Below are 26,856 nucleotides of genomic sequence, written 5' to 3'. Positions count from 1 at the left end.
ACCAAAAGTTGCCGCAACGTTGCCGCAACGTACACAATGTGAGCGCAACGTTGTCAACAAAAAACCACTGTACCCTCAACGTTCCCTCTGAAACGTTACGAATTCAACACATGGAAACGTTCTAATGATGTTTTCCCTGAAATGTTGTGTCTAGAATTATTCCGCAACATCGCTGCGACGTTTCACATGTGACATCTCGGAATGTCGTAAGTTTATTCAGTTTATGCTTTAAAAGACGCGTCCTTGGAACACAGAAACCAAAAAAAAGTGTCGGGATTGACCGTTCACTTTCGAAGGATATCCGGTTCAGTGAGACTCATGGATTCGCGTGCCTACGGACAGACACAGCCACATTTGCCTGGCTGTCCTTTCGTTGACCGCACCTTAAGCTTACATGAAGCATCCGCTGGACAGAAAAGGCATTTCTAGGCCGATTTCACAGTGAGAAATGCGGCTGACCTGCGTAGAGGACGATCGCATGAATAGCAGACGACTACGGGACATCGTGCGCCATATGTGGCGGGACATATAATATGCAAGGCAAAAACTGCACGGATACTTTAAATTTCGTGCTTCATATTAATAATACGATTTGTAAAAGCAGGTGGCGTTTGCATACACAACTACGAACATGTTTGTAGAACTGCCATCGCTCCTACAGGCAGTGACGATCGCCATCACTATCACAGGCACACTGTGATACTCGTATTGGTAACTTTCTCATTCCAGCAGATGAGGCAAACACCACACCAAAAACATGGAGGCACCGTCATGGGTTCAGCTTGTGCCAGAAGACTTGCAGAACACGCAAATCTTGTATTTCAGTTCTCCCAGTTACCCTGACGACCTTAGGGGAATGTATGTTGAACAGAACCGTTCATCAGCTCACAGAATCTGTTCAACTATTGTTCCCATAAAGCTGCCAGGGCGGCTGGGAGAATTTAAATGCAAAATTTGCGTGCTCTGTAGGCTTCCAGTACAGGTTCGACATCAGCAATGGAATGTTGCAAAGTAACACCTGGGGGATATTACGAATGCAACATGTATGAAATGTTCAGTGTGGATGACGATGCAACATTGCAAAATGAATGCTGTGACAACATTGCATTTACAAAAATTGCCGTTGACATAATGTTACACACAATGTTGCAGCAACGTTAAAATGGCGGACATTATCAACATTCTGGCAACGTTTCTCGGGAACATTCAGGCAACGTTGTTCTGACATTTGGTGCTACCTGGGAGTCTAAAACTCACACTCAACTTTTATGCGAATGGGTCCTGAATGCTAAAGTCCTTTCGTTGCGAACTTTGGCAGTCAAGCATGCATGATATAACTGAGAACGAGAGTGGAATTATCAAATGACTATAGAATGAATGTGGCATCGGTGACTAAGCAAAAGCATGCTAAATGTGTACTGAAATGGTGCTGCACACTCAGCGGGTCAGTATTGAAATAATTCGCGGAAAAATGGCAATCGAGAAATTAGCAAAAATCGGGTCCTCGCGAAAATCGCTACTTGTGGAATATGCAGTAAATTTCCGTTGTGTTTGATATTCTTGTCATGTCAACGTACGACCACCTCCAAGCCGAGCCAAATTCCCTGCAGTATTACGCGCGAGAAGTCATGTTTTATCTGAGGAGGACTTTAGGACTCTTTACAAGTATTTGTAGGAGTCTAGGTAAATACGGGCAGTAACTATTTAAAACATCTGGAAAGACATTTTGATGAAAAAGGCAAAGCGAAATTCGGCAATAATTAAAAACAGGGGTCTATGGGCTTATAGCGGGTATGAAGGGGTCTGAAGTTGAATCTGAGTAATGAACAAGAACAAGAAATCTTTCATCGCTGAGTAATGTGTCAACTCACTGAGAGATCAGTGTGTCAACTCTGGGCTAGGTGGCGCAAGCTACCGCCCGCTCCTAAGGTATAGTAAAAGCCACAGCCACAGGGCCACAGTATCCATCCATAGAAATAACGCACGCAATTCCGCTATCGTATGTTCGGTGCTCCGAAAGCCGTGTTAGAACAGCTGTCTTAAGAAAACTGAAGAATTTCTGTGCTACTGAGGAAAAGCTACTACTGTCAAAAGTAGCCAATAACCCAACACTACGTGCAGTCAGTACGGTTGTGGTACGGTCGGTCCCTCATTCGAAGCATTTGTGACGCTGTCAGATGGATGTTCCGGGCTGTGTTGCATGTTTAGACATTCAACCGCCTTCCGCAACAAGGTTTGGAGTGGACGGAGCAACTGAAAATGTTTGAAGGACGATATTTTTTGTAATTAGTTAGGGAACATGGAGAATGGAGGCAGACTTGTCTCCGGACCTTCAGTATGCCCATCCTTCGTGCGTTTTGTCAACAAGACCTGCCGTCAAGTGGACATCATCTGGATCAACTACGAGGGCTTGCACATCAAGTACAAAAGTCTTGGACCGAACCATGTACGCAACACGTTCCACGTAACGTCACACTTGCTTGTGTACGGGAAGATAAGAGTACTGCGGTTTCGAATAACCTAAAACGTTAGCGACGTTTCCGTCACAGTTGGTAGCGAGCTTAATGTCTGCTAAACATCCATTGGTTTGACAAGTACATTGCGAACAGAGCCCAAGAACACACGACGACACGGAACAAGCTCTTGTCCCGTGTGTTTGTGTGTTCTTTGGCTCTTTTTGCAATATATACCCATCCTTCAAGTGGCTGACGCAATGCATTTGTTGTGGGAAGTCAATGAAAGTAGTGAAGGAGATGTACTTCGTTGCATTCTTTCCATTTGCAGTTGGTACATGTAATAATCACTCTGTTTCTCAATATGTGATTGGCTTTTAGCTACGATGTGATAAAAATAGAGCAAGAGACAGAACGTGCACATGTTTTCGTTTTACTATTACATGCTTACATGGACAGTCTGGTTGTAAATGACCGAACATATAGGAAGTGACACACTATAATATGGCTTCTACAGTTACAGATTTCTGTTCCCTTTGCAGGTCTTTGACGTCAACACCTTCGTTAACCACCCGTGGATATTTCGTGATGCATCTACAAATGATAGGCTTGTAGTCCGTAGTAAGGAAATCTTTCACCCCCCACCGCCGGCACGTGTCGGACCAGGGGGAGCCCCACTACCTCCAACCCGCAGAGTTGTACTCATCACGTTACCAGGTACTACCGCTATTGATGTGTACCTCTTCAGTATTTTAATTTTTAACTTCCCTCATACGGGGGGCATCCAGAGAGTAAGTTCCATTTGCACACCTTGGCACTGCCAAACTGTTGGGATGTGAACTGGCGAGTTAGACAGCGTTTTGAGACAGTAAGGCACGCTCTTTCACATTCAAAACGTTAAAGGCAGTAGGGTGGACCGTCACCCGTTGTATCTGCTGCGTGCAGTCAAAAGTACAGTTCTCCGACAGTTTACGGCAGGAACAGACGACGAAAATGTGTTGTGGTCGGCATTTTCCACCGACACAGAACTTTTCGTGAACGTGCCTGGGGTGCTATTCACTGAGAGACTGCAGTGGCGTCACCAGGGCACACTGAACCCCCTCCCCCAATTACCTTTCCGTACCAGGCACCGCATGATTATTATTACACTACCGTATTATTACCATATTACAGTACACTCTGAAAAGAATCACATGCTTGCAGAGGTGTCCTGATGTTGTTTTTGGAGTCATTGTGCAACAGAGAATGGGATGAAGCAGCGCCACTTGGGCAGAGTGTCGCCTCCTTCTGTAGCGCCACCTGGTGCAGTCATAGTGACGCCAGAGGGGTCGTGTTTGCTTCATCCGCGAGTCGTAATGGAAAAACATGAAAAAAATGACGGAGCAGAAATTGAGTCTTTTTGCGTGCAACATTTAAGGGTGAGGGAGGGATACGTTTAGTATAAATTATAAGGGGGAAGGTGTATAACTGCATCTTTTAATGACAAAAATTACGTTCAGTGGTCTAGCGGACAAAGTGTGGCGGAGTAAATGTTGAAAATGTGAGGCACTCTTTGGAGAAAATATATTTTGAGCCAAGACCTCCATAACCACTGATCTGCATAGGCCCTCTTCCAGCAAATGGTCGAGCTACCAGATTGGATCCTTTCAATGACAAATTAAGCCAATACTAACATATTTGCTGTTCAAATGCGTGGTGGCTGCAAGTAGAAGGTGTGGCATCTGGTCAGGAGGCACTTTCCAAGCCAGCAAAAAAAGATAAAACACTCTGCAATGTATCGTGATACATCAGTGGTGCAACGTTTTGTTGGCAGCCTGTTCCACCCTGCTTTCTGTGCAGGCTGCAATGCCTTTCTTTCCTTTTTCTTTTTTTCAGTGTACACCCTGAAAGAAAACTGCTTTCAAGAGCTCCGCAGGTGTCTTCTGTCTCCAGAAGCAATCTACCAGACAGAGATACCTAGGTCACTCCAGCAAGAATTTCTCAAGTATCTCGAGCCACGGTAGCTCCTTGCAAAAACTCCGAAGTGTGTTCATGTCCTGCAAAGCAATTTACCATTGTAGGACAGTTGGTGTCCATTATTTACACGAGGACTTATGTATATGTCCCGAGGACATTGTAAAAATATATTTTATTTCTACAAAATGGGTACAGAAGCATTGCCACAAATAGAATGGCGGGTTTATGATGAACATGCATGATTGGTAGCTTGTCAGATGTCTTACATATTTTCCAGACAGCACTGAAATATATAACCATGTGACATCCGTAAGGCGTTCAACCGTGCTTTTCTATCATTCAAAATCCCCTAACTAACACTTCGATGTTGTGCACTACTGTAGCAGAACATAACAATACATAAGTGCATTGTCGGACGCACACGTGTCTTAATGAGATTGTGACGCTTCGGTAGATGTGCGTCATTGCATAATGCACGCATTGTAGTACATGCCAGAGTACCGAGGAGAGAATAACTTTTTGGTGTGGAACCAAAAAGTACAAGTAAAAGTAAAAGTTTGCGGTACGTATGGGGCGCCGTGACCTAAATGATGGTAATCTGCCACTTTCGTGATTTCAAAGTTATTCGAGGTATCTCAGTGAGTGAAGTGGTGTTATATATAGATGGGGCCTGACTTTTTAGGGTTATACCCGATTACGCCCGATATTTACCCCCCAGCTTCAAAGTGGCAAAAACTGGGTTTAACCCGAAAACTGCTGGACCAGGGTAATCTAAAGTCACCACAACTAAGGTAGAACTTTGGAAACTGTGTTGTAAATGCATAAATATGCTCATATAAACTGTGAAAACCAAGACCCTGCTACTTACTAAATGCATGGGCTCAATATTGATACTCTGTGTCTTACAGTGAATCATGTATTATGATCCAAAGGTTTACACCTGATTGAATCAGATTCAACAAGAATTGGACTGAATCACGTTCAGTTTGACCCAATCACACCCAAATTATTGAAGCAAGATATAACCGAATATTTATGCCCAATGTTAGTGAAAAATATCACGTGAAAAAGTCAGCCCCCTACATATAGTAGGTAACGGGTAAAAGCTTCGTGCAGTATGGAGTGCGTCACCGGCAATGGTGTGGGGGGAGTATGTTGTGCAGTTGAGGGCATGAACATCGTCAGTCACCCAGTAATCACCGTCCGCACTGAATGTACGGTGTCACTCAGCAAAACAAATGAGGTGTCAAAAGCCGTGAGCTCTAACCGTACATGTATTCAGGGTGTTTATTTTTATCCTCTACAGCATTTTCATGAAAAAGCAACGAGAGCAGGACAGATGTCGTTTTTGCAGTTGAGTTATGCGGCCAGGCGGACATCCTCTCAAAAGAAAGTATGCAACTACAAGATGACAAATTACCTAAAATTCGTTAATGAACTCTTTAATTAGGGGATTTCGGACAAAAACAAGGTAGCAGAATCGGAGACAGTCCTCGGTGAAAGCCGTTTCATGCCCAACAAATCCTGAAACATGCACGTGCGTTAAAATATCCATCCCCAAATTTTGATATGCAAATTTGCCGAGAGAGCGGCGACCAGGAACGCAGGGAGCACAGCTCTCATTCCAAGTCACAGGGCCACGTGACTTGGAGCGATAGAGAAGATCGGAGTAGGTGCAGGTCTGCTGGCTAGATAATCCACTTTCCGGCCCAGATAAGCCTCAGATAAGACGTAGACGACGTGCTCTTGAGGCGCGCTTTTTGGGTTTCTTCTCAACTTGCATTCTGAAATTCAGCGATGGATATTTCACGGCACACGCTCTTTTCTGGATTTGTAAAAAAATAGAATGGTTTTCAACAAGGATTGTCTCCCATTACGCTAACTTGCTTTTGCCTAAAATAGTAATAATAATCCCTAATTAAAAAGATGATTAGTCGTCTTGTAGTTACTCTCTTGTGGAGGAGGAGGAAGAGAGCCAGGATGTCTTGACCCCTTCCTCAATTTCTGTCTTCACATAGTGTTTAATTGACCTAGTTCGTGTATCTACCACGCTTACCAAGGCTAGACCCCCCTTTCAGAAAAATCCTGGATCCACCCCTGGCTCTCATAGCTTGTTAATAAAAAATTCTGTAAAGGATAAAAAAAAAAGAAAGAAATTGAAGGTTATGCAGGAAATAGTGCATCAAAGTGTAAAGTCTCTGACAATGTTGGCATATATAAGACAAAAATAGGATCAAAGTCTAAACCTGTCACACAGGAGAGAAGCAGACTCGAACACAGGCGTCACTGACTGCTGCAGAATGTTCTAGACCAGGGGTTCTCAACTGGTGGGGAATTCCGTCCTCAGGGGTGGGAATGACACCGTGTAACGTTCGCCTCCAATCGGGCCGTTGTGTGCACCTCTCGTAGTATATCGTTCACAGGACATCTTCCTCGATTGTATATACATGATGGCTCCTGGGTGTGCATGGTACTGGAAGGGCTATCTTGCAGAAAGATCGCTCGCCACAAACATCACCAAGGCCATCGACGTTGTGTGTCACTGCTACAAGCAGAGCGTCGAACCGAAACGTTTTCCGGTTTGTTACGGGTTCAGCCATAAAGGGTCGGTTCCGGTTCATCTCCGGAGTTCGCACATATCGGTTCGATTAACTGGTTCAGAGGCTGTAAACCGGTTCGGAACCGGTTCGAGGTTCTAATATGCTACAGAATTGGAAGTAGCCACTAAAAATGATACAAAATCTTTTTTGAACGTTTTTTACGCATTTATTTCTGTTTTTCGACCAACAGGACGCTCTTTCATCCCTTCCCTGAGCAACATGCCGCTAATCTAGGCAGGCAGGCCCATATCACCCCCACCACACACCAACCCAAACTGAACCGGTATATCGAACCGGTAACCGGAGTTTTTGGATCGGTTCGATTTTTGGTTCACCTCCAAGATGGCGCTAGTAATTATGGTTCAGTTCCAGCTAAATATTTACGGTTAAATTACAGGTTCCGGTTTTTGGTTTCGGTTCGGTTCGACGCTCTGGCTACAAGACAAGACTTCAACCATAATTCTACGTCTAACCTCAAAGGCTATGACTCAGAGCAAAGCCACTGCCATCATTTTTTTTTCTACATGCTATAGTGATCGAGGTATAGACCCTGCAACAAGCCTTCGTGTTAAACTCTTATTTCAGAAGAGTGAGTGAGAGACTGCCGTTGGCTCTCAGAACCATGTGACCTCTGCTGCAGCTGCCTCACTGGCAGTGGTGGCTGCCGTGAATTCTGTGCACTTCAAGAGGCATGTAGCTTATTGGGGGAAGGATGGGTGACTGACGTTCCCCTCGTCACACTGTACTGAGCATGCAAAACCATTAACCACATATTTGATTTTTTTTTTTTTTTTCATCTTGCACATTCAGTGCACGTGCCACACAGCATCTGACTGAGTCATTGTTGCCATAATACAGTACTTAGAGTTCAAGGTCCAGTACAATAGCCTCAAGTGCAACAACCCTGTGTGCATATCTGACAAAGATGTGTAAGGAAATGCTTTTTTTTTTTTTTTTCGTTCATTAAAAGAGGCTCAAACACAGGCGTTCTTGTACACAGTCTGCCTGCTACTGCAGAACAGCTCTCGAGTTCACCAGGAGGTCATGGGGAAATGTGCCTGGTGTCACTCTAGAGAGAGTCCGACATTGATGAGGGTGTTTAGTATCCCTAATGTAAAGTAACGTCCAGTTTTAAATTCTAATATTAACATATTTATTTAAAGCCCAATATTCAAAAAGGTCTTAAAATTACTTATGCAGTTGAAGTTTGCAAATACTAAGTTCTAAAAAGTACCATGTACTGCCACCGCAACCGCCACAGTGCTAAGTACGATGCAGCACTGTGTGCACTTTGGCATCCTATTTTTACTACCTTCCACTACAGTGCTACATCCTTAGTAAACTAACCTATAAAAATATATTTTTAGTGCCGCACTCAAAATACACGTGCAAATGTTAAATGTACCCTGGAATTGCATACTGGCGGGTCCACCTGCCCAATATTGCAATATTACAGATGTGCCACACATAACTACATCTTTCATCTCTGCATATGTCGTTTGGTTAGGGCACACAAACTGCAGTTGTACTGCTATGAAAGCGGTGTTCGACATAGACTCACGTCAGCACAAATGTAATGCTAGAAAAACGCTATCATGTGAAACACATTACAGAAACTTGAGTCAAAAATGAAAGCTTACAACGAAAGTGCAATACTGCTAGTTTGAACATCTGCATATGCTCGTGTCCCATCAAAGTCGTGTGTTTTATTCTGAGGGGATGCAACGAATGAGGTGAAATGTTGGGTAATTTGAACAAAAAAGAACATGTTCGGCAGTTTATTCGAATGACATTGCGTGGGATCACTTACCACATGTAAGACCGGCCTTGTGCTTTAAGGTTGCACCTAGTAAAAGCCGGTTCTACCTCCCCCAAACTTGCATCATCGTCACTTAAGGTAAAAACCTGGAAAGCTCCGACAGCCAAGTTAGCACAGCGCAAATTCAGTCCCATGTTAGCATGTCCCATGTCGCAATTCAGTCGGCATGTGCACCTCGTGGTGACCTAAAATGCGAGAAGCACCCTTTTTTTTACTTTCAGCCGGAAAATCTGCTTTTCCAGCCAGTATCGCAAACTTTTACTGTTTTACAGCTCCTGCATATCACCAGACTTCCCCCCCTCTCCCATTTTCACAAAACATAAAACCTGAAATGACAAGGTCCTAGTTATGAATAAGGCCCCGGGTTTTCCGCGATTCCACGAAATATCGCGGAATCCGGAAATCATCGCGGAATCCTTCATTTGGCACTGAATTTCACGGAACCCCTTATTTTTAGGGGTGTTGATATGAGAGTTCTCAGATTCGAATCAAATATCAATCACTCGAAGTATTTCATTCTCGAATCGAATACCCAATATTCGGATTTCCGAATATCCGACTATTCGTAGAATATGAACGACACCTTCCGAAGGTGGGCTTCACCGGACGCTTCCCTGCATGAGGTGAAGCCTGCTTTACGAAACGCCCATTCTGCAGGACCAACACACACAGATTGTAGTTTAGCTTATGATGACGTTTGCCCAAGTTTATTGCGCATACTGAGGAAGGGCCGGCGTCCCCCCGTGTGCAGTTTAGCAGTGGCAGTGCGGGATTTTGATTTAAATGTTTGGGACTTTGCCTTTAAGGACTCTTAAATAATGCCTACAGCCCAGAAACAAAAAAAGATGTCCTAAAAATGTATTCCACAGCGCATGTATTGTAAGCTCCTTCCTATTCCTATAATCTTCCTATAAAGTTCCTATAAATTCCATAGATGCCGAAAGATCTTTCAGCAGGTATTCGCGACTCCAGCGAAGCAATAGCCACCTAGTGGTGAAGTGGCAACCCTCGAGTCCAGGTTCGGCGTGCGCCACCTATAGTTCGCTGGAGTCGCGAATAAGATGATTGCAGGCGACAGACGGCATTCTTTGTCAGAGGAGAACACAAGCTATCATGTATGTAATGCTGAGCCAATCTGTAATTTTATAAAATATTTTTGTTCCCATTATACAAGAAAATAAAGTGCTTCCCATTTCAAGCAGCCGTTGACTGCTTGCCACAGAAAATCGCGGAATTTACAAGTCGGTTCCGCAGAATTTTGAATTTGCCGCAGCAGAAAACCAGGGGGCCTTCCTTGTAGATTGCCGTAATGGTGTGAGGAGAATATGAGGTGAATGAGTCTCTCAGTATCGCACGACTGCGGACGTGCGGCGACACGTGTCCAACACAGAAAGGATGAACAAAGCTACAGTACCCTTCAGAGTTCAAATTAATGGAATTGAACTATACAACATATTATAGCTTGAGTATGGCATTCTGGGTAAGGACATTCTGAGCAAAATAAAGAATTGTACTTCCAAAATATATGCACATATCTTGAGATGAGATATAAAGGTGAACATGGAAGTAAAATGCAAGCTAGCTGGTATATACTTGACGCTGGCAACATGTCCCCGGGATTTGGGGGAAGGTCGTTTGTGTTTTGTCCTTCCCCCAAGCTCAAGGACATGTTGCCAACGTCATAGGAAGGTGGTTTGAACTGAAAACACAGGAATATCTTGCACATCCAATGTGCACCTTGAGAAAACTGCAAGGATGATATACATACTTTGATTATTTCTGGAAAGTCCGATGTGTAAGAGGTGACATTCACTCGGATATATCTACAATATACAGCCTATCCATCTGTACAGAAATGCCTCCAGGACATAATATATTTGCAGTGTGGAATGGCAGTCTAAATGGCACGTTTCCATTTAGTGATGATGAACCCTTGGAACGAGACTAGCAAAATATAGTTGAAATATAGTTGGGGTGATCTTCTGGCACATGGTCCTAAATTTAAGTATATTGCTCTGTGTAGCTATCTTCATACTTCAGGGTTGTCACTACCTTCATGCTCAAGCAGGATCTTCGTCTCTGGATTGGCCCTTTTATATCTGAAGCACAGAAGCAGTCCGGTAAATTAATTAATACTTCGGGAGTGTGTGCAGCCCAGAAGAAGCAAGCCAGTCAGGAAGCAAGAGGAAGGAACATACAGGGAACATAAAAGTAGAAGGCAGGCAGGATGGTGAAGAGACACGGTTGGAAGCTTTGCCTTGACGTTAAAGAAAATATGGCAGGCAACACACATGAGTCATTTTCCTATGTACTTGTACTGTGTTTCTGGTTAGTGACTATGTCTACGCAATATCATCTACTCCATGCATAGGGTGGGGCAGGCATGCGCCGATCATGATGCACAGCAAGTACATGAGCATACGGCAATGCTGAAGTAAAACTACTAAAATGTTCTGTTTCTTGCTGTGAATGTCGGCAATGCCTCATTAGATCAGACTTGAAAACGGAAACTTATTTGAGTAGTATACACACTTGCCGCAACCAAACAAAAAAAATGTTATGTTTTTTTATGTTGTAAACGTGTGCTGTCACACATCTGTATCTTGCTGTTCAAGTCTCTCTTACACAGTGTGGTTCTACCACATTTCATCACTTGCTGCGAGCGTCATGTAGCGACCCATCCCTGCTAGAGGTAGGCTGTCACAAATTTATCAAAAGTCAGTAACGGTGCACTGCGGTCCCCATGAGAAATGATGCCGATACCTGTATGAAAAAATATGGCAAAACATTTCTCACTCAAAACTATTTGCATAAAGGCATTTTTCGACAGTGGCGGCTTAGTCCACGTTAGGCAATGCCTCTCTCGCAGTCTTAACGTTCTCTCTTCAGGGATGCAGACCTAGAAGGAATATCTCACTGGTTATGCCATGGACCCATTGACCCATCTCCCGGCGTATATATCCTCTGTATGCTAGATATCTATTTCAGACTCTCTTGCCTGTGCAGGTCACCTAAGGCTATGAAGATGCAAATATTTATATACTTTTTACATACATATTCATATACTTTATATTTATTTATTTTTATTTATTTATTTCTCCAGCCAGGATCACTTGTGTCGCTTGAATCAGACTGTACTGTTGAGTCACATTTCAGGCAGGGAAAAAAATACACATAGAACTATCACCTAATTCGTTATTTATTGCACAACAGCAAGGTCATCATGCCCTCCTCGTCAGTAGGCTTGGTAGCGTGTAATCGTTACTCTAGTAACAGGTATGGTAACTAAATCAATATCGAGAAACATCCACAATTTCACATGCAATGCATTACAGTTCACGCTGAGAGTTCATGCAGAAACATATGGCTTGAAAAGGGAAAGGTAGCAGCGGGCCAAGAGGCAAAGCAGTTGAGAGAGCATGCAGCGTGCGTCAACGCATTGTCTGTCCTCACTTATTGGGTTTGCGACGGGGGTCCTTGCGTCCACGGTTGACGACGCCAGAAGGTTCGTCCATCATTCGCAGCAGCAGCGCTTGATTTCCAGCATCCATTGGAGCCACGGAGATGTCGCGCACCGCACGGAATTTGCCGCAGTTGTTCAGGTGCTCGTTTTCCAAGCGGAAGAAGTTCCACACAAATCGCCTGACGCGGTAGACACACGTATTTAATGACCCTGAACAATACATTGTGTAAAGGCCCTCGTGTTTTTTTGGGTTTGTTTTTTGAAAGTTGGAAGAATTTTTTTTTTCTCTTTGAAGAGCTATAAAATGGGGTGAAACCTGGCATTATTGGGTGGGAAAACAAAGTTTTGGCAGAAAATTACGCAAAGGTACTTCTCGAGATGCCGAGCTATAGTGATGAGTGCATTGTGCTTATCGTTCTTCAGTGCATGCACAGTAGCAGACTGATTTTTCGGACTGGTTCAATACTTTTGACATTCACGGGCAACCGTGGCCTTTGCCATAGGATCAATATACATTTTTTACTACAATTTTTCCAGTCAGATCAAAGTCCTGATTTTCTAGACTAAAATGCTTGCAGACAAGCACCAATACGACTATTTTCGACACTACCGCGGCAACTTCTGAAACAGTCATTTTGGACTGTGTACTTGTATTGAATTGGTAATTGAAATCCTAAGGAGACCGCTTTAAAAGTTCTGAACCATATCGCTAGGTGACATCACCAGGGTGTCGGACCGCAAAAAATATGCATTCTTTTCGCTTGCACCTCCTGCACCAGATCTGAACTGGGTTATCCGCGTGCTGCACTTTCCTGTTGAAAAGAAAGGCATTACTAATAAAGTTACTTTCAGCTGGAAAGTGCAGCTCCCGAAAACCCGTCTTGCGTGGAGTCCAAGGCAGTGCAGTCCAGTGCAAGTGAAAAGAATGCGCTTACACAGGTTCAGTTCAGGTTCCTCCTCCATTCCTGCTTCATACAGTGGATGATGGCAGGTCATTCACCTTTCAGACAATACAGCAGTTGCTAACAGAAGACTGACGCGTCCGTGTGGCACCTTCTCTCTGAAGAGCAGACACCACAGTGCATGCATGGGGCACTAGCTGCAGCGCTCACAAGGACAACTGCTTCTCAACATGTTAAAAAAAGGTGCTGAAAGCGTACCTACTCTACATCCTCATTTGACTGCTAGGTGAAAATTTGCGAAATCCATGATATTGAGGATTCGGGGATTGAGGGGCACTTGAACTCTTCTGCTGACTTCTTGTGTCTGAACCATTTCGTTGCGAACCGGTTACCGCTATTATTTTCACCGGTTCTGCTCCGGTTCGGGTTAGACAGTGTCAGGAAAAATTTCGGTTCGGGTTCGATTCTGACAAAAATAACGGTTCGGGTATGGTTTTTGGTTCGGGTTCGGGTTCGACACCCTGGACGTCACGGTGCCTGCACTTTGGGGAGTTCTGTTGGACGTTACTAGATAGGGACTACTTAGTACCTAGTAACGTTGGTTGGAACGGATACCATCACATGCAGGCGCTACATACAAAATTTAGTGATCGTCTGATTTTATCAGTCTGCTGTATTATTTGAACTTTTTTGCGGTTGGTTACTGTATCGGTGGCTGAATCTGTTTGTTTCCAGGGCATCTTGGGTTTTAGTCTAATGACAATGATTCAAAACGGATGTCAAAAATGTGTTTTACCTGGTTTAACCCTAAAACACAAGGCTCTATGTGTGCATGACTGTAAATTGTACCTACCTAAATACTTCTAATGGTGCCAATATTGTGACCATGAGGTCTGAGTGAATAACTCCTAGTTCAGTCAGGGATACAGACAGCGTCCACCCAAAGCGAAGAGCCAGGTCAGTTAGGATGGCAAAGTAGTAGTAACCCTAAAATAGGATAATCGACACACTCTCAAAGACCTTCGTTGCTGCTCTTTCATGTTTAGAGCCTGAAGTTTTCGGGAAATATTTTTTTCTAAATTCGGGAGGTAAGAACCGGGGGAATAAAATCCGGGGGGGGGGGGGGGGGGGGGGGGGTCATGTGGCAATGCTCCTGACGTTGATTGGCTGGGGCACCATCAACTCTCCCAAGCTTTTTCGGTCAGCCAGCGATTCGGAGCAACTCGAGCTGGACGCGGCCGCTGGTGTCGGCCGACTCGGACCGCCTCCAAAGTTGGCGCATGTGAACGCAAGCGGTCTCGGGGACCCATGCTCGGGACGCACATGTGTAAGCACCGTCACTTGGACACTCCCGATCGCTGTGCTGTTTGTTCTGTGTTCTCTTCTGTGTTTTCCCCCAAGTCCAGGGACATGTTGCCAGCATCACAAAGACACCAACTGGCTTGCATTTTGCTTCTATTTCCATCGCTATCCGAGTTGAGAGGCACGAAGTGATCTCCGTACTAAGACCGCTTTTCGATTCCTAAGGGTAGCGTGGCGTGTCTCTAAAGATACAGTTTAGGCCTATTGTTGACGGTCACTCGCTACCTTTGAGGATCGCTGGGCCCTTCGACAACGAAACACATTGCGTATGTGGGCACGCAGCTCTCACCCGCTCTGCACTGACCCCTCGGAAGTGGCTACGCGAGGATAGGGCCGAGGTTCCCTGATCACGTATAGAGACTTAAGTTTTAGGGTTTTACCAGATTCTTCCCCGAATTTGCACCCCGAATTGAAGGATGCCTCTTTAGGGTGAAACCCGATTTTTACCCGGCAAACTGCCCTTACTGGGATGTCTGTAGGAATGCACTGACTGACTTGTTTGGCAGCAAATGCAGTTACATCACAGTTTGCACCAAACCAGTACAGTTAGTTTGAGTAACTGAGCCAGATTTCTCCCCAAATTTAGCATACTGGAAGTTTTTTTTTCACACGAATTTGGTGCACATGTTTATTTACCCGATTTTTACCCCCCGAATTATCGAAAAATATTTCCCGAAAACTTCAGGCTCTAATCGCATACCTCTAAGTGGAGCGAAACATTGTCCAAGACCCCGTGAAACTGGAATTAACGTGGAAAGCACCGATTCTACGTCACAAATTAGTAACATAACCTCCCGATGCCTTCCAACGGGAGATCACGAGGCTACGAGAGGCTGCAACAAAACTCGTTTTTTCCTGGACCAGAACGCTTCGAGGCTCTTCCATCACTGTGTTCCACCCTTTCTAAGGTGAATGTCTTACGTCATCCACATCATAATCATCAAACAATAAAAGAGCAATCAGGGTGCAGAAATTACACTGAAGCTTGTGATATTTCTTTTACATAAATTCCAAGCTGCGAAGGAGAGATAAGTTAGCTACGTATTGATGACAGAACATACAAAATGTTTCAGCAGGACAGTCAGTACTTTACCAGTACCAGGATTTTGCGCTGCATTGAAGTTTTAGGCCTCCACTACATCCCGCTGAGACTTCTCAGTCTTAACCGCACTTTTTACATAATTCGAGGAATGAAAACAAAAACAAAAACAAGAAATGCTTACAGCGGACGAGTAGACTATTTCCTCCCTAAGAAAGCGGTTCTCGCCCGCAGAAGCGTCGAAGAGGCCCCAATCCATTCTCACATCCCATGTGTAAGTAAAGCAGGAGCTAACAACAGCAGATAAGATCCACAAGATAAAGAATGGATTGGCGCTAGATGATGGGTATTTATCTGAAACAGAGAGAAACAGAATTGTGAGTGATCAGGGAATTAGCATTTCACTTCACTTGAATGTGGTTGACCCTCACTGAACGTACCGTCTTTATATCTCGCAATGCACAACAGTATATTATTACAGTAAGAGTTATATTATAAACACATGTAATACATAGAGCCTGAAGTTGTAGGGTTTAACCTGTTTCTTCCCCGAATTTGCACCCCGAATTGAAGGTTCCCTCTTTAGGGTGAAACCTGATTTTTACCCGGCAAATTGCCCTCACTGGGACATCCGTAGAAATGCACTAACTTACTTGTTTGGCAGTAAATGCAGTTACATCACCGTTTGTACCAAACCAGTACAGTTCATGTGAGTAATAGAGCCCGATTTCCCCAAGAATTTAGCATACTGGGGGTTTTTCCACCCGAATTCGCATGAATTTAGAGCGCATGTTGATTTCCCTGATTTGTACCCTCCGAATTGGGAAAAAAATATTTCCCGAAAACTTCAGGCTCTAGTAATACATAAGGCACCCTGCTTTCCACGAAATCTTGCGGAATCCTCCGTTTTGCAAGGAATTTCATGGAATCCCATATTTTGCTCGAAATTTCGCGGAATTCTTGGTTTCGCATGAAAGTTGGCGGAAATCAGACTGTGTTGAAGGACGCGATATGGACTGTTCCTACGACATGCAGCGTCTCAGGAAAAGGTATTGCGTGCCCACGCAAAAGACTGTCGGATAAACGTGCGTACTGCCCACGCTCCCAACTGCTCCCAACAGCTGGCGATTCTCACTGTTTTCAGGGGTCTCTCGTGCTTTCTGGGCTGACAGTGGGCTGGCAGTTCTTCAAAAGCATGAGGGCCTTGGACCCACTAGACAGACCTGAGACGCTGCACCTCCTAGTAACCGTCCACATCACGCCAATCGGATTTCCGCGAAATTCTGCGCAACACGCCGCTACGTCCCGAGCAAAATAAGTAGGGCCTGACTTTTTAGGGTTAAACCCGTATCCGCCCGATATTTACCCCCCGAACAAAATCTGTAAAATTCGGGTTTAACCCGAATCTACCCGAAAACATCCGGGTCGCGTGGCACACTCGTAAGCGTCCATTAAAATAAAGTTTGATAACATTGCTAAACATTAGTTCCATGTTAAGACAAATTTTTATTATACAAAAAAAAAATCACCCGAATACACCCGAATTCCTGACGACAGAATATGCCGTAACAGGATTTAACCCGAATACACCCGAATTTTCTAATGAAAAATATCACCCGATATTTACCCCCCGAAATTGGCCAAAAATAAAACCCGAAAAAGTCAGGCCCTAAAAATAAGGGGTTCTGCAAAATTTCGCTGAATCGCGAGAAGACGTGGGGCCTTACGCATGCCCGGGATTTTACTATCCTTAGGGCTAGCGCTAGTGAAGTGTCACTGAACTTACCCCTGTAGACATTGCAAAGCGTAGAGAAAATCACAACAAAGAAAGTCGTCGAGTATTTCCCAGCATTGGCCAGGTGGGGAAAGGCCTCCCGGGTGTCCCGGAAACGCCGAAGGCACTGTGCAAACCGGAACCATGCAGGAAGGCATGCTAGAACTGGCCGAAGAGCCAAATTCAGTGGCTTGTTCATGCACCTTGCTGCATCTGTAAGACACCAATCGTTCCATTCAAACCCACTTGTCAAAGTTATTTCCTGCTACTGCATATGTGAACTGATATACAGTTAGTCCTCAATGATAGAGGCGAGTGTGATCGGCAAAAGCAAAATGGAGCTGACAAGCTGGAGCGAACTAAACCTGAGACAAGGAGTACAGACAAATTCTTGTTAAGCAGCAGCAAATTTATTATTACTATTTGTTCCTTTGCCTCCTCTCCAGAGGTTTTTGAGTGTATAAGGTCCATTAATCTTGTTGCAGTGTAACGAGAACTTGTCTGTTCCCCTTGTCTCTGGTTTAGTTCGCAGTATAGGCAGTATAATATTTGAAGCTGACTCAAAAAGCGATACCATTTTATAGTTTATGCAGACTGCCATTTGGCTCACCAATCGTGTCATTACATACATATCTGCCAAGCTGTGGCACTTCATGGCTACACTTCAAATGCAAACTCTGCACACTTAGGTTATGCCCCCTTTTTTTTAGCTTCGTGGTATATCAGTATGCTTCAACAGACAGCTCAGTGTGATGTCTAATGTATGCTACTCTTGTACAGTAGAACCTCGCTATAGTGAACTCGCATACAGTGAAGAAACGGATATAGTAAAGAAAGATCGTGGTCCCGATTGAGCGCCCATAGATGCCCATGTATTTTCAACACCTTTATAGTGAAGACGTCTGCAGTCGAAAACTGGATATAGTAAAGAAAAATCTGCAACAATTTCTAAATTTCCTCAGAAACGTTTGCGATCCGCACGAAAACGAAAGCCAGGTGTCACCTTCACCTCCTGCAACTTGGGACACCGTCACCATTTTGTACTTTGTCTTGTTGGACAACATGTGTGTGGTGCATATAGGGCTGCATTGCAGTTTTGGAAATGAAGAGCACCGCAAGCATGTCGAAGGGGAAAGTGCTAACGATAATAAAAAAACTAATTGTGCTGTCAAAACATCAATGCTGTTGTTTGCCGGCACCTGGCACTTGTACACTCACCGCTGTTCTCCATCCACTGAAAATCCGTGGCGTAGAAGCAGACAAAATACTGAGCATCGATGAACACTGGAACAAGGCTGTTGAGCTGGTCTGCCAGCCAGAAGTCTGCAAACCCCACATAGAAAAAGGGCGCCGCAAAGATGCGTCCCAGCACCCTCAGGAGCCAGAAGCGTGCTTGGTGACGCATCGTACGCAGAGGGTTCACCAGGAACAGCAACATGAGTAGAAGCAGGGCCAGGGGATTGGCATACGTTGGAATGGCCAGAGGACCCGAGTAGAGGAATGCCAGAACACTGAGCGCCCAAAGCACCCCAAAGATGGCAGCCATCTACGCAAATATGCAACATCCCCTCGTTTGCATCTCTCTTGCTCAATGTGCAATAGTTAGAGAAACAAAGAGGATCAAACAACAACAACTTTATTGTGAGATGATGAATGAGGAGTTACTCTACCCCATTGCTGGTGGTGATGGGGGGGAATGAAATAATGAGCCCCTTCACGATAATTTAGCAAATACCAAGGTAATGCTGGCAAACATGAGGATGATGTTCAACAGGACTGTACTGGGTTATCCATGGAATGGGTTGAAAACTTTTTGGCACACATCTTTATTATTACCAGTGCCATGCTGGTCCTTCATTTTTCATTTTTCTCATTCATTTTTTTATCTCAAACTCCAGAAAATACTAATACAACCCCAGCAGGAACACAATAAGCATAGGTCGATACGTTCAGATCATTGTGTTTGAGAATCAAGATCAAAACTTGGGTATTCCAGTAACTGTAAAATAGGGCAAAATTGGGCAACATGAAAAAAAAAAGGGGGGGTGCACTTCTTGCATTTGAGATGACTCAAAGGTGCTGACTTGTAGTGTGCTTGTATTGATAGATGAACATGCATATGGCAAGATTTTTAGTTTTTTCTTCTGGGCTTTGGGGGTCTTTAGCCTAAGTGAGGATGACACATCCTGGGGGTCAAAACAGGCTCCAAAGAGTTCAACCCTAAAACACAAGTCCCTAGATACATTTGACAAAGTAACGCCCGCTGTACTACCTCCATGAGATGCTGCTCAGAAAGATGGTTCCGAGGGTCCAGCTCGAAGATGAGGACGTGATTAACCCCAGATGTCCGCCAGCCGTAGACGTTTACCCCCAAAAGGAACATGAAGAGGATGATGAGCAGCGTCCCACGGTAGAGCCGGAACACGATACGCCAGTCGTCCCGGGTGTGGCTGAATACCCCTGCAGGGGGCAGTTCTTTTATGCTTTGCTGCCACCAACAATCAAACTTCCTATCGCTAACCTACATACTTCGGTTTCTACTTTCTACGCATACAGGGCGTCTTCTTTTTTTTTTTTATACAGATTTTTTATCAAAAAACTATAATGGTTATTGACACCCTGTTTTCACTTCTATCATCTCTGGGCCGGCGGACGTTCTTAGCCATCTGTTGCTCAACCGCCGAATGACTAATTACCTAAAAATCATTAATTAACTTTTTAATTATAAAAGCTACGAAGATGTTGCAATGAGAACATCTGTTCCCTTCAGTCACGTGGCACTGTAGCTGATTTCAGAACAAAAATCTGTTCGATAAACGTCCCCAAAAAATTCGTGAAGCTTCACCATTTTTTCTTTATTTTGTTCACTGCGCATCTTCAGAGACGCGTCTTTCCTCCACCCCAATGCGAGAGGGTGAAGGAGCACAGTGCCGCCTCGTGCGTCGAAGTTGCCGAAACAAAACAAAAACAAATGTATCCGGTGACGCTATCAGAACTGCCCTTATCTTAGGTTGCATTTTCTGTTTCCCTTTAATTTTTTTCCAGGACGCAAGAGGTGATAGTGTGCTTTTTCACCATCTCACATTGGGGATGAAGGAAAGACATGTCTTCGAAAATGCGCAATGAACAAAATAAAGAAACAAAATGGTGTAACTTCACGTTTTTTGCGGATGATGTTTTTGCGGCTCAGAGACGATAGAAGTGAAAAGAGGACATCAATAGCACTTCGTTTTTTAATGAAAAATCTGTATCGAAGAAAAAAAGACGCCATGTATATTTCCCCGGTGCAGTTTACCCCGACGTTTCAACCTAAAATATGAAACACTGGAGAGAATACCTGACAGGATCACAGCGATAACCAGTATGACATAGGCACCAGAGAAAAGCCCAACCTTGAACGTTACCCAAGGAGATTGCTGCATTGAAATAAATGCAATTAGACAATAATTAAGTGGAAAGAAGACCCAGTAGGGCTCACCTGGTCATTCAAGGGCGGAACACGTAATCTTTTCATTGCTTTTTGACGGTCTCCCCCTTCCAACATGTTAGTGACTAAACTCTGCAACAAAATTAAGGAAAAAATGTATGTTAGAACACAACACTTAGAAAAATATTTATGCCTACCTCAGTTTCTTGTATTAACTTATCAATATCTTTGTTTGTATAGAACGGCGCTACTTCCACCTGGCTTTGTCGCCACTGAGCGCCAAGGTGAGTGCCTAATAGCTGGAATTCAAAGTAGCGCAATTCTTAATTCAACTTATTAAAAAAACATTTCTAATAGATGGGTTGAAATTTACTGTTGGCAACTTTATTGAATTTTTTTAAAGTTAATAACATGGGTTTAACCCCATATTTATCGTTTCCATCAATTTTACTTTATTAAATTAATTAATTTTGATTAATTTTAGTTTGCTAATTTTATTATATCAAACTAATTCATAAGTGGTTAAAAATACCTCACACAAATTTAACTAATTTCGCCCCACACCACATCAGCTTAACCCCATATTTATCATTTCCATCAATTTTACTTTATATTAAATTAATTATTTTTTATTATTTTTAGTTTGCTAATTTTATTATATTACACTATTTCAGAAGTGGTTAGAATTACCTTGCACAAATTTAACTAATTTCACCCCCACACCACACCGTAACACAAAAAACATTACGCGAAATACCATATCAGCGATGAGAAAGACGGCAGAGAGCCATTACATTCACGGTAATTACCTTGTCATGCTTCTTCAGTATCTTACGAAAGCCAGTAAAATTGAGATTCTGATAGTTCTGCAGCAGGATGAGGCTGAGGTAGAATTCACTGAAGGCCAGCTTCAAGTCGTGAATCTTGCGCGTGTGGAATTTCACTTCCCGTGCTTCACGGTCGAAGGCTCGCAGTTTCAAGCCTAACCTCATCCCCCGTGAACGCGAGGAACCGTGCCCGCTGAGGGTGCCGGTCAACCGGTGGCTCTCCATCTTGCTGATATAATTCTTCAGCTCGGACTTTAGGTTGCTAAACTTCCTAGTGGCCTCCGCAAGCTTTTCTGCAAACGTCGGAGGGGAATCAAAGTTGAGGGACATAACCTGGATTCTTCTCTCGGAAAAAGACCCGGTAATATCCAGGTCGAGAGAATGTCGTCGTAATCCAAACGATATACAGGGTGTCTCACCTAATGTGATAAAAAATTCTAACTGTCAATGTACTCGCCGGAGGATTGTGGGACTTTTGGCAAGTACCTTCTGGAAACTTTCGGCACCATTCAGGAAGGCTTTGGACAATTTTTCGTGGCGTGAAATTTTTTTTTTTTCAATTTAACTTCGAAAATTGCCAAGTGAACCTCACTTTTTTTTAACAGAAATATGAAGTCCTCCACAGATAACCATGGGCCCAACAAAAACTATGTGCAGTATCGCAACAGAAATACTATAAAAAATTTGTAAAAAACACGCTTTAGCTCCAGCTGCTTGATTGTAGCAAAGCAGAGCGCACAGGAGATGCGGGGAAAGGAGGAAGTGTTCCCGCCTCTTGATCGACCTTTCTTCCCCCCTCTTGGACCTTGATGCTTGCGACAACCGTCTTATCACAAAGAGGGGTAAACAAATGAAGGACACTTCCTCCTCTAGACATACATTTCGCGTGTGCTTCGCTTTGCGCAAATCAAGCAGGCGGGTTATTGCGTAATTTTTACTAATTTTTTTCTACTATTTCTGTTGCAATACTGTCCATAGTTTTTGTTGGGTCTGCAGTTATCCGTGGAGGGCTTCATGTTTCTGTAAAAAAAAGTGAGGTTAGCTTGGCAATTTTCAAAGTTCAATTGACAAAAATAAATTTCCCGCAATTAAAAATTGGCCAAAGCCTTGCTCAATGGCTTCAGAAGCTTCCAGAAGGTAGTTGCCAAAAGTCCCCCAATCCTCCAATGAGTACGTCGCCAGTTAGAATTTTTTACCACTTTAGGTGAAACACCTTGTCTATACACAAGGCAAAGTCAGCAAAAAATTCCTGTTTGATAAAATATGAAAGGGGCAAAGCCTTTTCTGGATGTGTTTTAAATATCGGGCATTAAAAGGGATGGGTTTCGACTATGTCAAAAATGAAATACGTAAGGTATTACTGCACGATGGTGAATACTGCAGGTAACAGGATGGAAAGCAAATGTTGAGGCAGGAACAAAAGGACAAACAAAACACAAGCCTCAAGGCAGAGGTTTATCCAATACCACAAGAGCAGGGGTGTTGCAAAAATTCCTGAGGGGTCTTTATTACAACTTTTTATTTGATGTTGGATATTTTTTATTTGAGTTTGATTAGACAAATTTGATTTCACACTAATTAAATTTTATAAAAGTTTATAAAGTTTTATAAAAAGTCATGACAAAATCTTCCCCAAGATAGCGTTGACGCCATAGTGTTCAGACAAGAAGATTTTCCAATACGATTTTTCGTTTTCTTTTTTCATATTAGGTGAAGCACCCTGTATGTATACAGATTCTTGCGGGATTACTCCACTGTACATGTCATGGATGCCATGCCGTTCATTGAAATCTCACTATTTCTGTCTTTCTGTTAGTTATCCTCCTTGAAGGTGATAAGTGACCAAGTGAACATGGCTACTAGCCCTTTCTAACCTCGCAAGCTACAAACAAGAAGAGGGGAAGAGACACAAGTATGCACACTCTACAAATACATGTCAGTCTAGAGATATGCAGCGACCCATCTTTACTGCCATTCCTCTAACAAAATGAGACCAATGTCTGTGGAATTTGTGCCTGTTGTAAGATACTTTACACTTCCCAATATATATAATACGAATGACTCACCGGAGTAGAAGGTATTTATTTTTGCAAGCTCTTTATCACAGTACTGGAAAAACTCTTCATCGAAGCTTGCCAGGTACCTGGTTATCACACTTTGCTCCACCACTGCAGAGAAATGTGTGTCATTAGTAGCTTTTTCTAATGAGAACGCCCCCCTCTACCATTACTAATGCTTCTACCTCTTCACTTCACAAGCTGCGCTAGAAACTAGTATAGAAACGCACCTTCGGGTGATGGTGACCGTTCCATGGCGGCATATAACATTGTCTTCATTTCCTACAAGACAAAACATATTGCAATGCAAAAAAATATTGATACCTCCAATAAAACAAGAACAGAAGGATGTGTGTGGAAGTGTTGAAGGATTTCATCTGGACAAAAAAGGAGGGACATATATCGACTCCTATAGTCATGGGGTATATATTAGACGTATCTAGAGAGCAGAAACAATAATGTAGCCTACACACATTCCAGTATTGAAGGGTGTGCAAAGTTTGATACTGACAATTAATGTTGGGTTAAAACCTACACTAGCTGTGTCTGGGTACAGTTACAAAAGATATAACCATGTTGAGCATGTTGCATGTTGTTGAGCATGTTGCAACCATATAAGAGCATGTTGTGCACTTCATAGTGACATAGCAGGCTCGTGACACCTAATCCTTCCTGCTGCCCTTCAAAACATGTTGCCATGAAGCATGAAGGCTGCTACAATATGGAAACTGGTAGCTGATTGTGCAGAGTAGTACGTAGTCAACATAACATCAAGCAGCATCATTCTTGCTATTTGCTGGCCTGATTTTGAATGTTAAGGACAGTCAAATATTAAGTACAGTGTGTTACAGGAAATGTTGAGGGATCTCGTCCTGAGGTGCTTCTCTTGGCATACTATACATTATTCATTATAACGTAGTGCAAACTGACAAGTACGCCTCACCGGTTGCTCTTTACCAAGTGGACACCTAGTCAAGCCTTTAAAAAAAACTTGATGAACTAAACTGCAACTGAACAGTTACTGCTTTAAGAAGTATAGAACAGTATTGTACATCTCCGTTGTTGAAAACAGCATTTGAAGTTTATTGTAATTGGACTGATTTGCCCTCTGTTTTTCTTTTCTTTCTTAGTTTGGAGTTCTAACTTGATTTCACTTTTCTAATCATACAGGAAACCCCAAATCACATAGCTTTTCGAAGGCATATTTTGGATGCATATAGCATCCAAAATATGCCTTCGATCATCTTCATTCAACACATCTTCATTCGATGTGTGGGGTATAAAAATCATGCGTCCAGCCGTCTGCTACATGTTTCATAGCTGTATAGATAGAGAGATGCGCCAAAAGATGTTGTATGAGTGGGGGCTGAAACATTTCTGATAAGCTGGAGGCAATCTTGAGTGCCTTATCACGCGTAACGCTCGAGTATAAGAGTGGGGTTACAGCTGCAGGAGGCTTCCTATGAAATTATGCCAGATAAAACTGAAATTCAGGACCACGAGCACGTAATTTCTGGCACCTTTAGCAAACTTTGCAGACGACAACACAGAGTAATAGGTGTAAGCAATCAATTAACGCACTCCGTAAAACAACCCTCTGATGTCAGAAGTAATTGCTACAATTCAGCCACACTCAAAAGGAGACTGAGGTTCAGGGGGGCAAGGGTCTGAGGCTTGCGCAAATTGCATCTGCCAACCAAATTCTCAAGGCGTTCTATTTTTATGAAAATCAACCTTCGACGCCTGTCTTGCGCGCAGGCCAGACATTGTCTTTCGGCGTCCCGGTGGCAAGTAGTAACTGTCTTCTCCGGAACCCTTCAATTTTATATATTTACATAATAGCTCGTACGTGCGTGCTTCAAACTGCGTTTGGGCATGAAGGTTGCGCGCCAAATTATGCTAAATCACAGCTGACGGCCAAAATTGACTGAGCATTATTAATGAAAATTGCTGGGTTACACCTGTGTAGCGGGTTTGAAATAACATATTTTAAATGCGTGATGCCTGCCGACTGCGTGAATTTGTCCCGGAATAATAGCGCTAACAGAAATGCGAAGCTTACCTCGTACGAGATGTACTGTTTTCGCCATTCCGGCGTGATATGGGCTGCCAAATGCTCTGTGAACTTCATACTAGTAATAACAAACTATCTACATTAAGGACTAGAATATTCACTGGTACTGTGGACAGCGAAGTGCGTGTTTTCCGAGAGAAACACGCGCACACGCTCGAAAGCGCACGTCCCAGTTACAGACCGCTGACGATAGACGCCATCTTGATGCTCGAAAGCAACGTTGCCAGACTGCTTTGCTGGTTGTTCGCTGTTCGCTGAGAGTTTTCGTAATGATAGAGTTCTAGTGGCTCATGTCGAATCCGCACGTCTTCGATACCCATGTCACGGTCATTCATGTAAACCACATGGGACCTTTCCTGTGTTCTATTGAAAGTTTATTCTTCCAATGAATGTTGAAAAGCTCGAAAAGCAAAATTATATCATATTGAATACCGTAAGCACCACCACCATCCAAAAACGCAGCTAGAAAATATTTTGGGAAGGGTTCCATGGGAACATTGCATGGAGAGGAGGATTTCACCCCCGTTTTCTTTTCCGAGATACACTGCCAAAGTTACAAGTCCGGGGGGGGGGGGGGACTGAGCTCTCGAACGAAACCCCACTCCCTTGGCCCTCCCTTGGTAGATGAGGTACTACATATTTGCTGACAGAAGTCATTGTGAATTTTATAGCAGCATCTGAGGTTCGTAATTATTTCATTTTTCTGCTTATAATAATGAAGCTAGAGTCTGCTACTCACTTGCAATGTTTTTTTACTACTTTTTATAATACGCTTGGGACGCGTTTTGCTGAACTCGTACATGAACATCCTCCCTTGCGCTCTGTAATGCCCTTCTTCTGAGGGATTTAATCTAATTTAATAATAATAACAATTTAATTTTTATAGATCTAAATTTGTCGCCAGACTGCATGCTCACATATTATAAGGAACGATGTAGCCATTTTCTTCAACATCATTTTCGCAAACGAAATATAGATGCACTTGATGCTTCTAAATATAAAGTAGTAGCAGAATGAATGCCTTCAGAGGACTGATGATGCTACGAGGCAACAACAAGGCGCACGTACACGACTCAATAGGTGTCTCTTTCATTTCGTGTTCC

General features: G+C 43.4%; 2 protein-coding genes across 2 annotated transcripts; one reads left to right on the top strand and one right to left on the bottom strand.

Moving 5' to 3' along the window:
• Positions 1-1,943: 1,943 nt before the first annotated feature.
• LOC135368298 (von Hippel-Lindau disease tumor suppressor-like) lies at positions 1,944-4,597 on the top strand. Its single transcript, XM_064601479.1, has 3 exons — positions 1,944-2,446; positions 2,996-3,170; positions 4,329-4,597. The coding sequence occupies exons 1-3, from the start codon at positions 2,300-2,302 to the stop codon at positions 4,454-4,456; spliced, it is 450 nt and encodes a 149-aa protein (XP_064457549.1). The 5' UTR covers positions 1,944-2,299; the 3' UTR covers positions 4,457-4,597.
• On the bottom strand, positions 4,563-25,977 carry LOC135368296 (solute carrier family 53 member 1-like). The gene is made up of 14 exons (XM_064601478.1): positions 25,742-25,977; positions 23,910-23,961; positions 23,689-23,790; positions 21,605-21,915; positions 20,993-21,094; positions 20,847-20,927; positions 20,706-20,784; positions 19,641-19,828; positions 18,587-18,914; positions 17,381-17,581; positions 15,779-15,948; positions 14,047-14,180; positions 12,282-12,470; positions 4,563-10,927 (listed from the first exon to the last, which is right to left on the bottom strand). The coding sequence occupies exons 1-14, from the start codon at positions 25,808-25,810 to the stop codon at positions 10,858-10,860; spliced, it is 2,076 nt and encodes a 691-aa protein (XP_064457548.1). The 5' UTR covers positions 25,811-25,977; the 3' UTR covers positions 4,563-10,857.
• Between the last annotated feature and the right edge of the window lie 879 nt (positions 25,978-26,856).

Source organism: Ornithodoros turicata, chromosome 9 (genome assembly GCF_037126465.1).
Source record: "Ornithodoros turicata isolate Travis chromosome 9, ASM3712646v1, whole genome shotgun sequence".
NCBI classification, from domain to species: domain Eukaryota; kingdom Metazoa; phylum Arthropoda; class Arachnida; order Ixodida; family Argasidae; genus Ornithodoros; species Ornithodoros turicata.
The sequence above is the reverse complement of the archived record's forward strand: the minus strand, read 5'-3'. Positions and strand labels throughout refer to the sequence as shown.

Excerpts from the sequence above, each read along its gene's own strand:
- LOC135368298 (XM_064601479.1), top strand. The coding sequence starts at position 2,300 with ATGGAGAATGGAGGCAGACTTGTCTCCGGACCTTCAGTATGCCCATCC. Across the intron at positions 2,447-2,995 it reads AAAGTCTTGGACCGAACCAT|GTCTTTGACGTCAACACCTT; the intron begins GTACGCAACACG and ends TTCCCTTTGCAG. Across the intron at positions 3,171-4,328 it reads TGTACTCATCACGTTACCAG|TGTACACCCTGAAAGAAAAC; the intron begins GTACTACCGCTA and ends TCTTTTTTTCAG.
- LOC135368296 (XM_064601478.1), bottom strand. The coding sequence starts at position 25,810 with ATGAAGTTCACAGAGCATTTGGCAGCCCATATCACGCCGGAATGGCGA. Across the intron at positions 18,915-19,640 it reads CTGAGCAGCATCTCATGGAG|ATGGCTGCCATCTTTGGGGT; the intron begins GTAGTACAGCGG and ends ATATTTGCGTAG. Across the intron at positions 14,181-15,778 it reads AAATAGTCTACTCGTCCGCT|GGTTACTACTACTTTGCCAT; the intron begins GTAAGCATTTCT and ends ATCCTATTTTAG.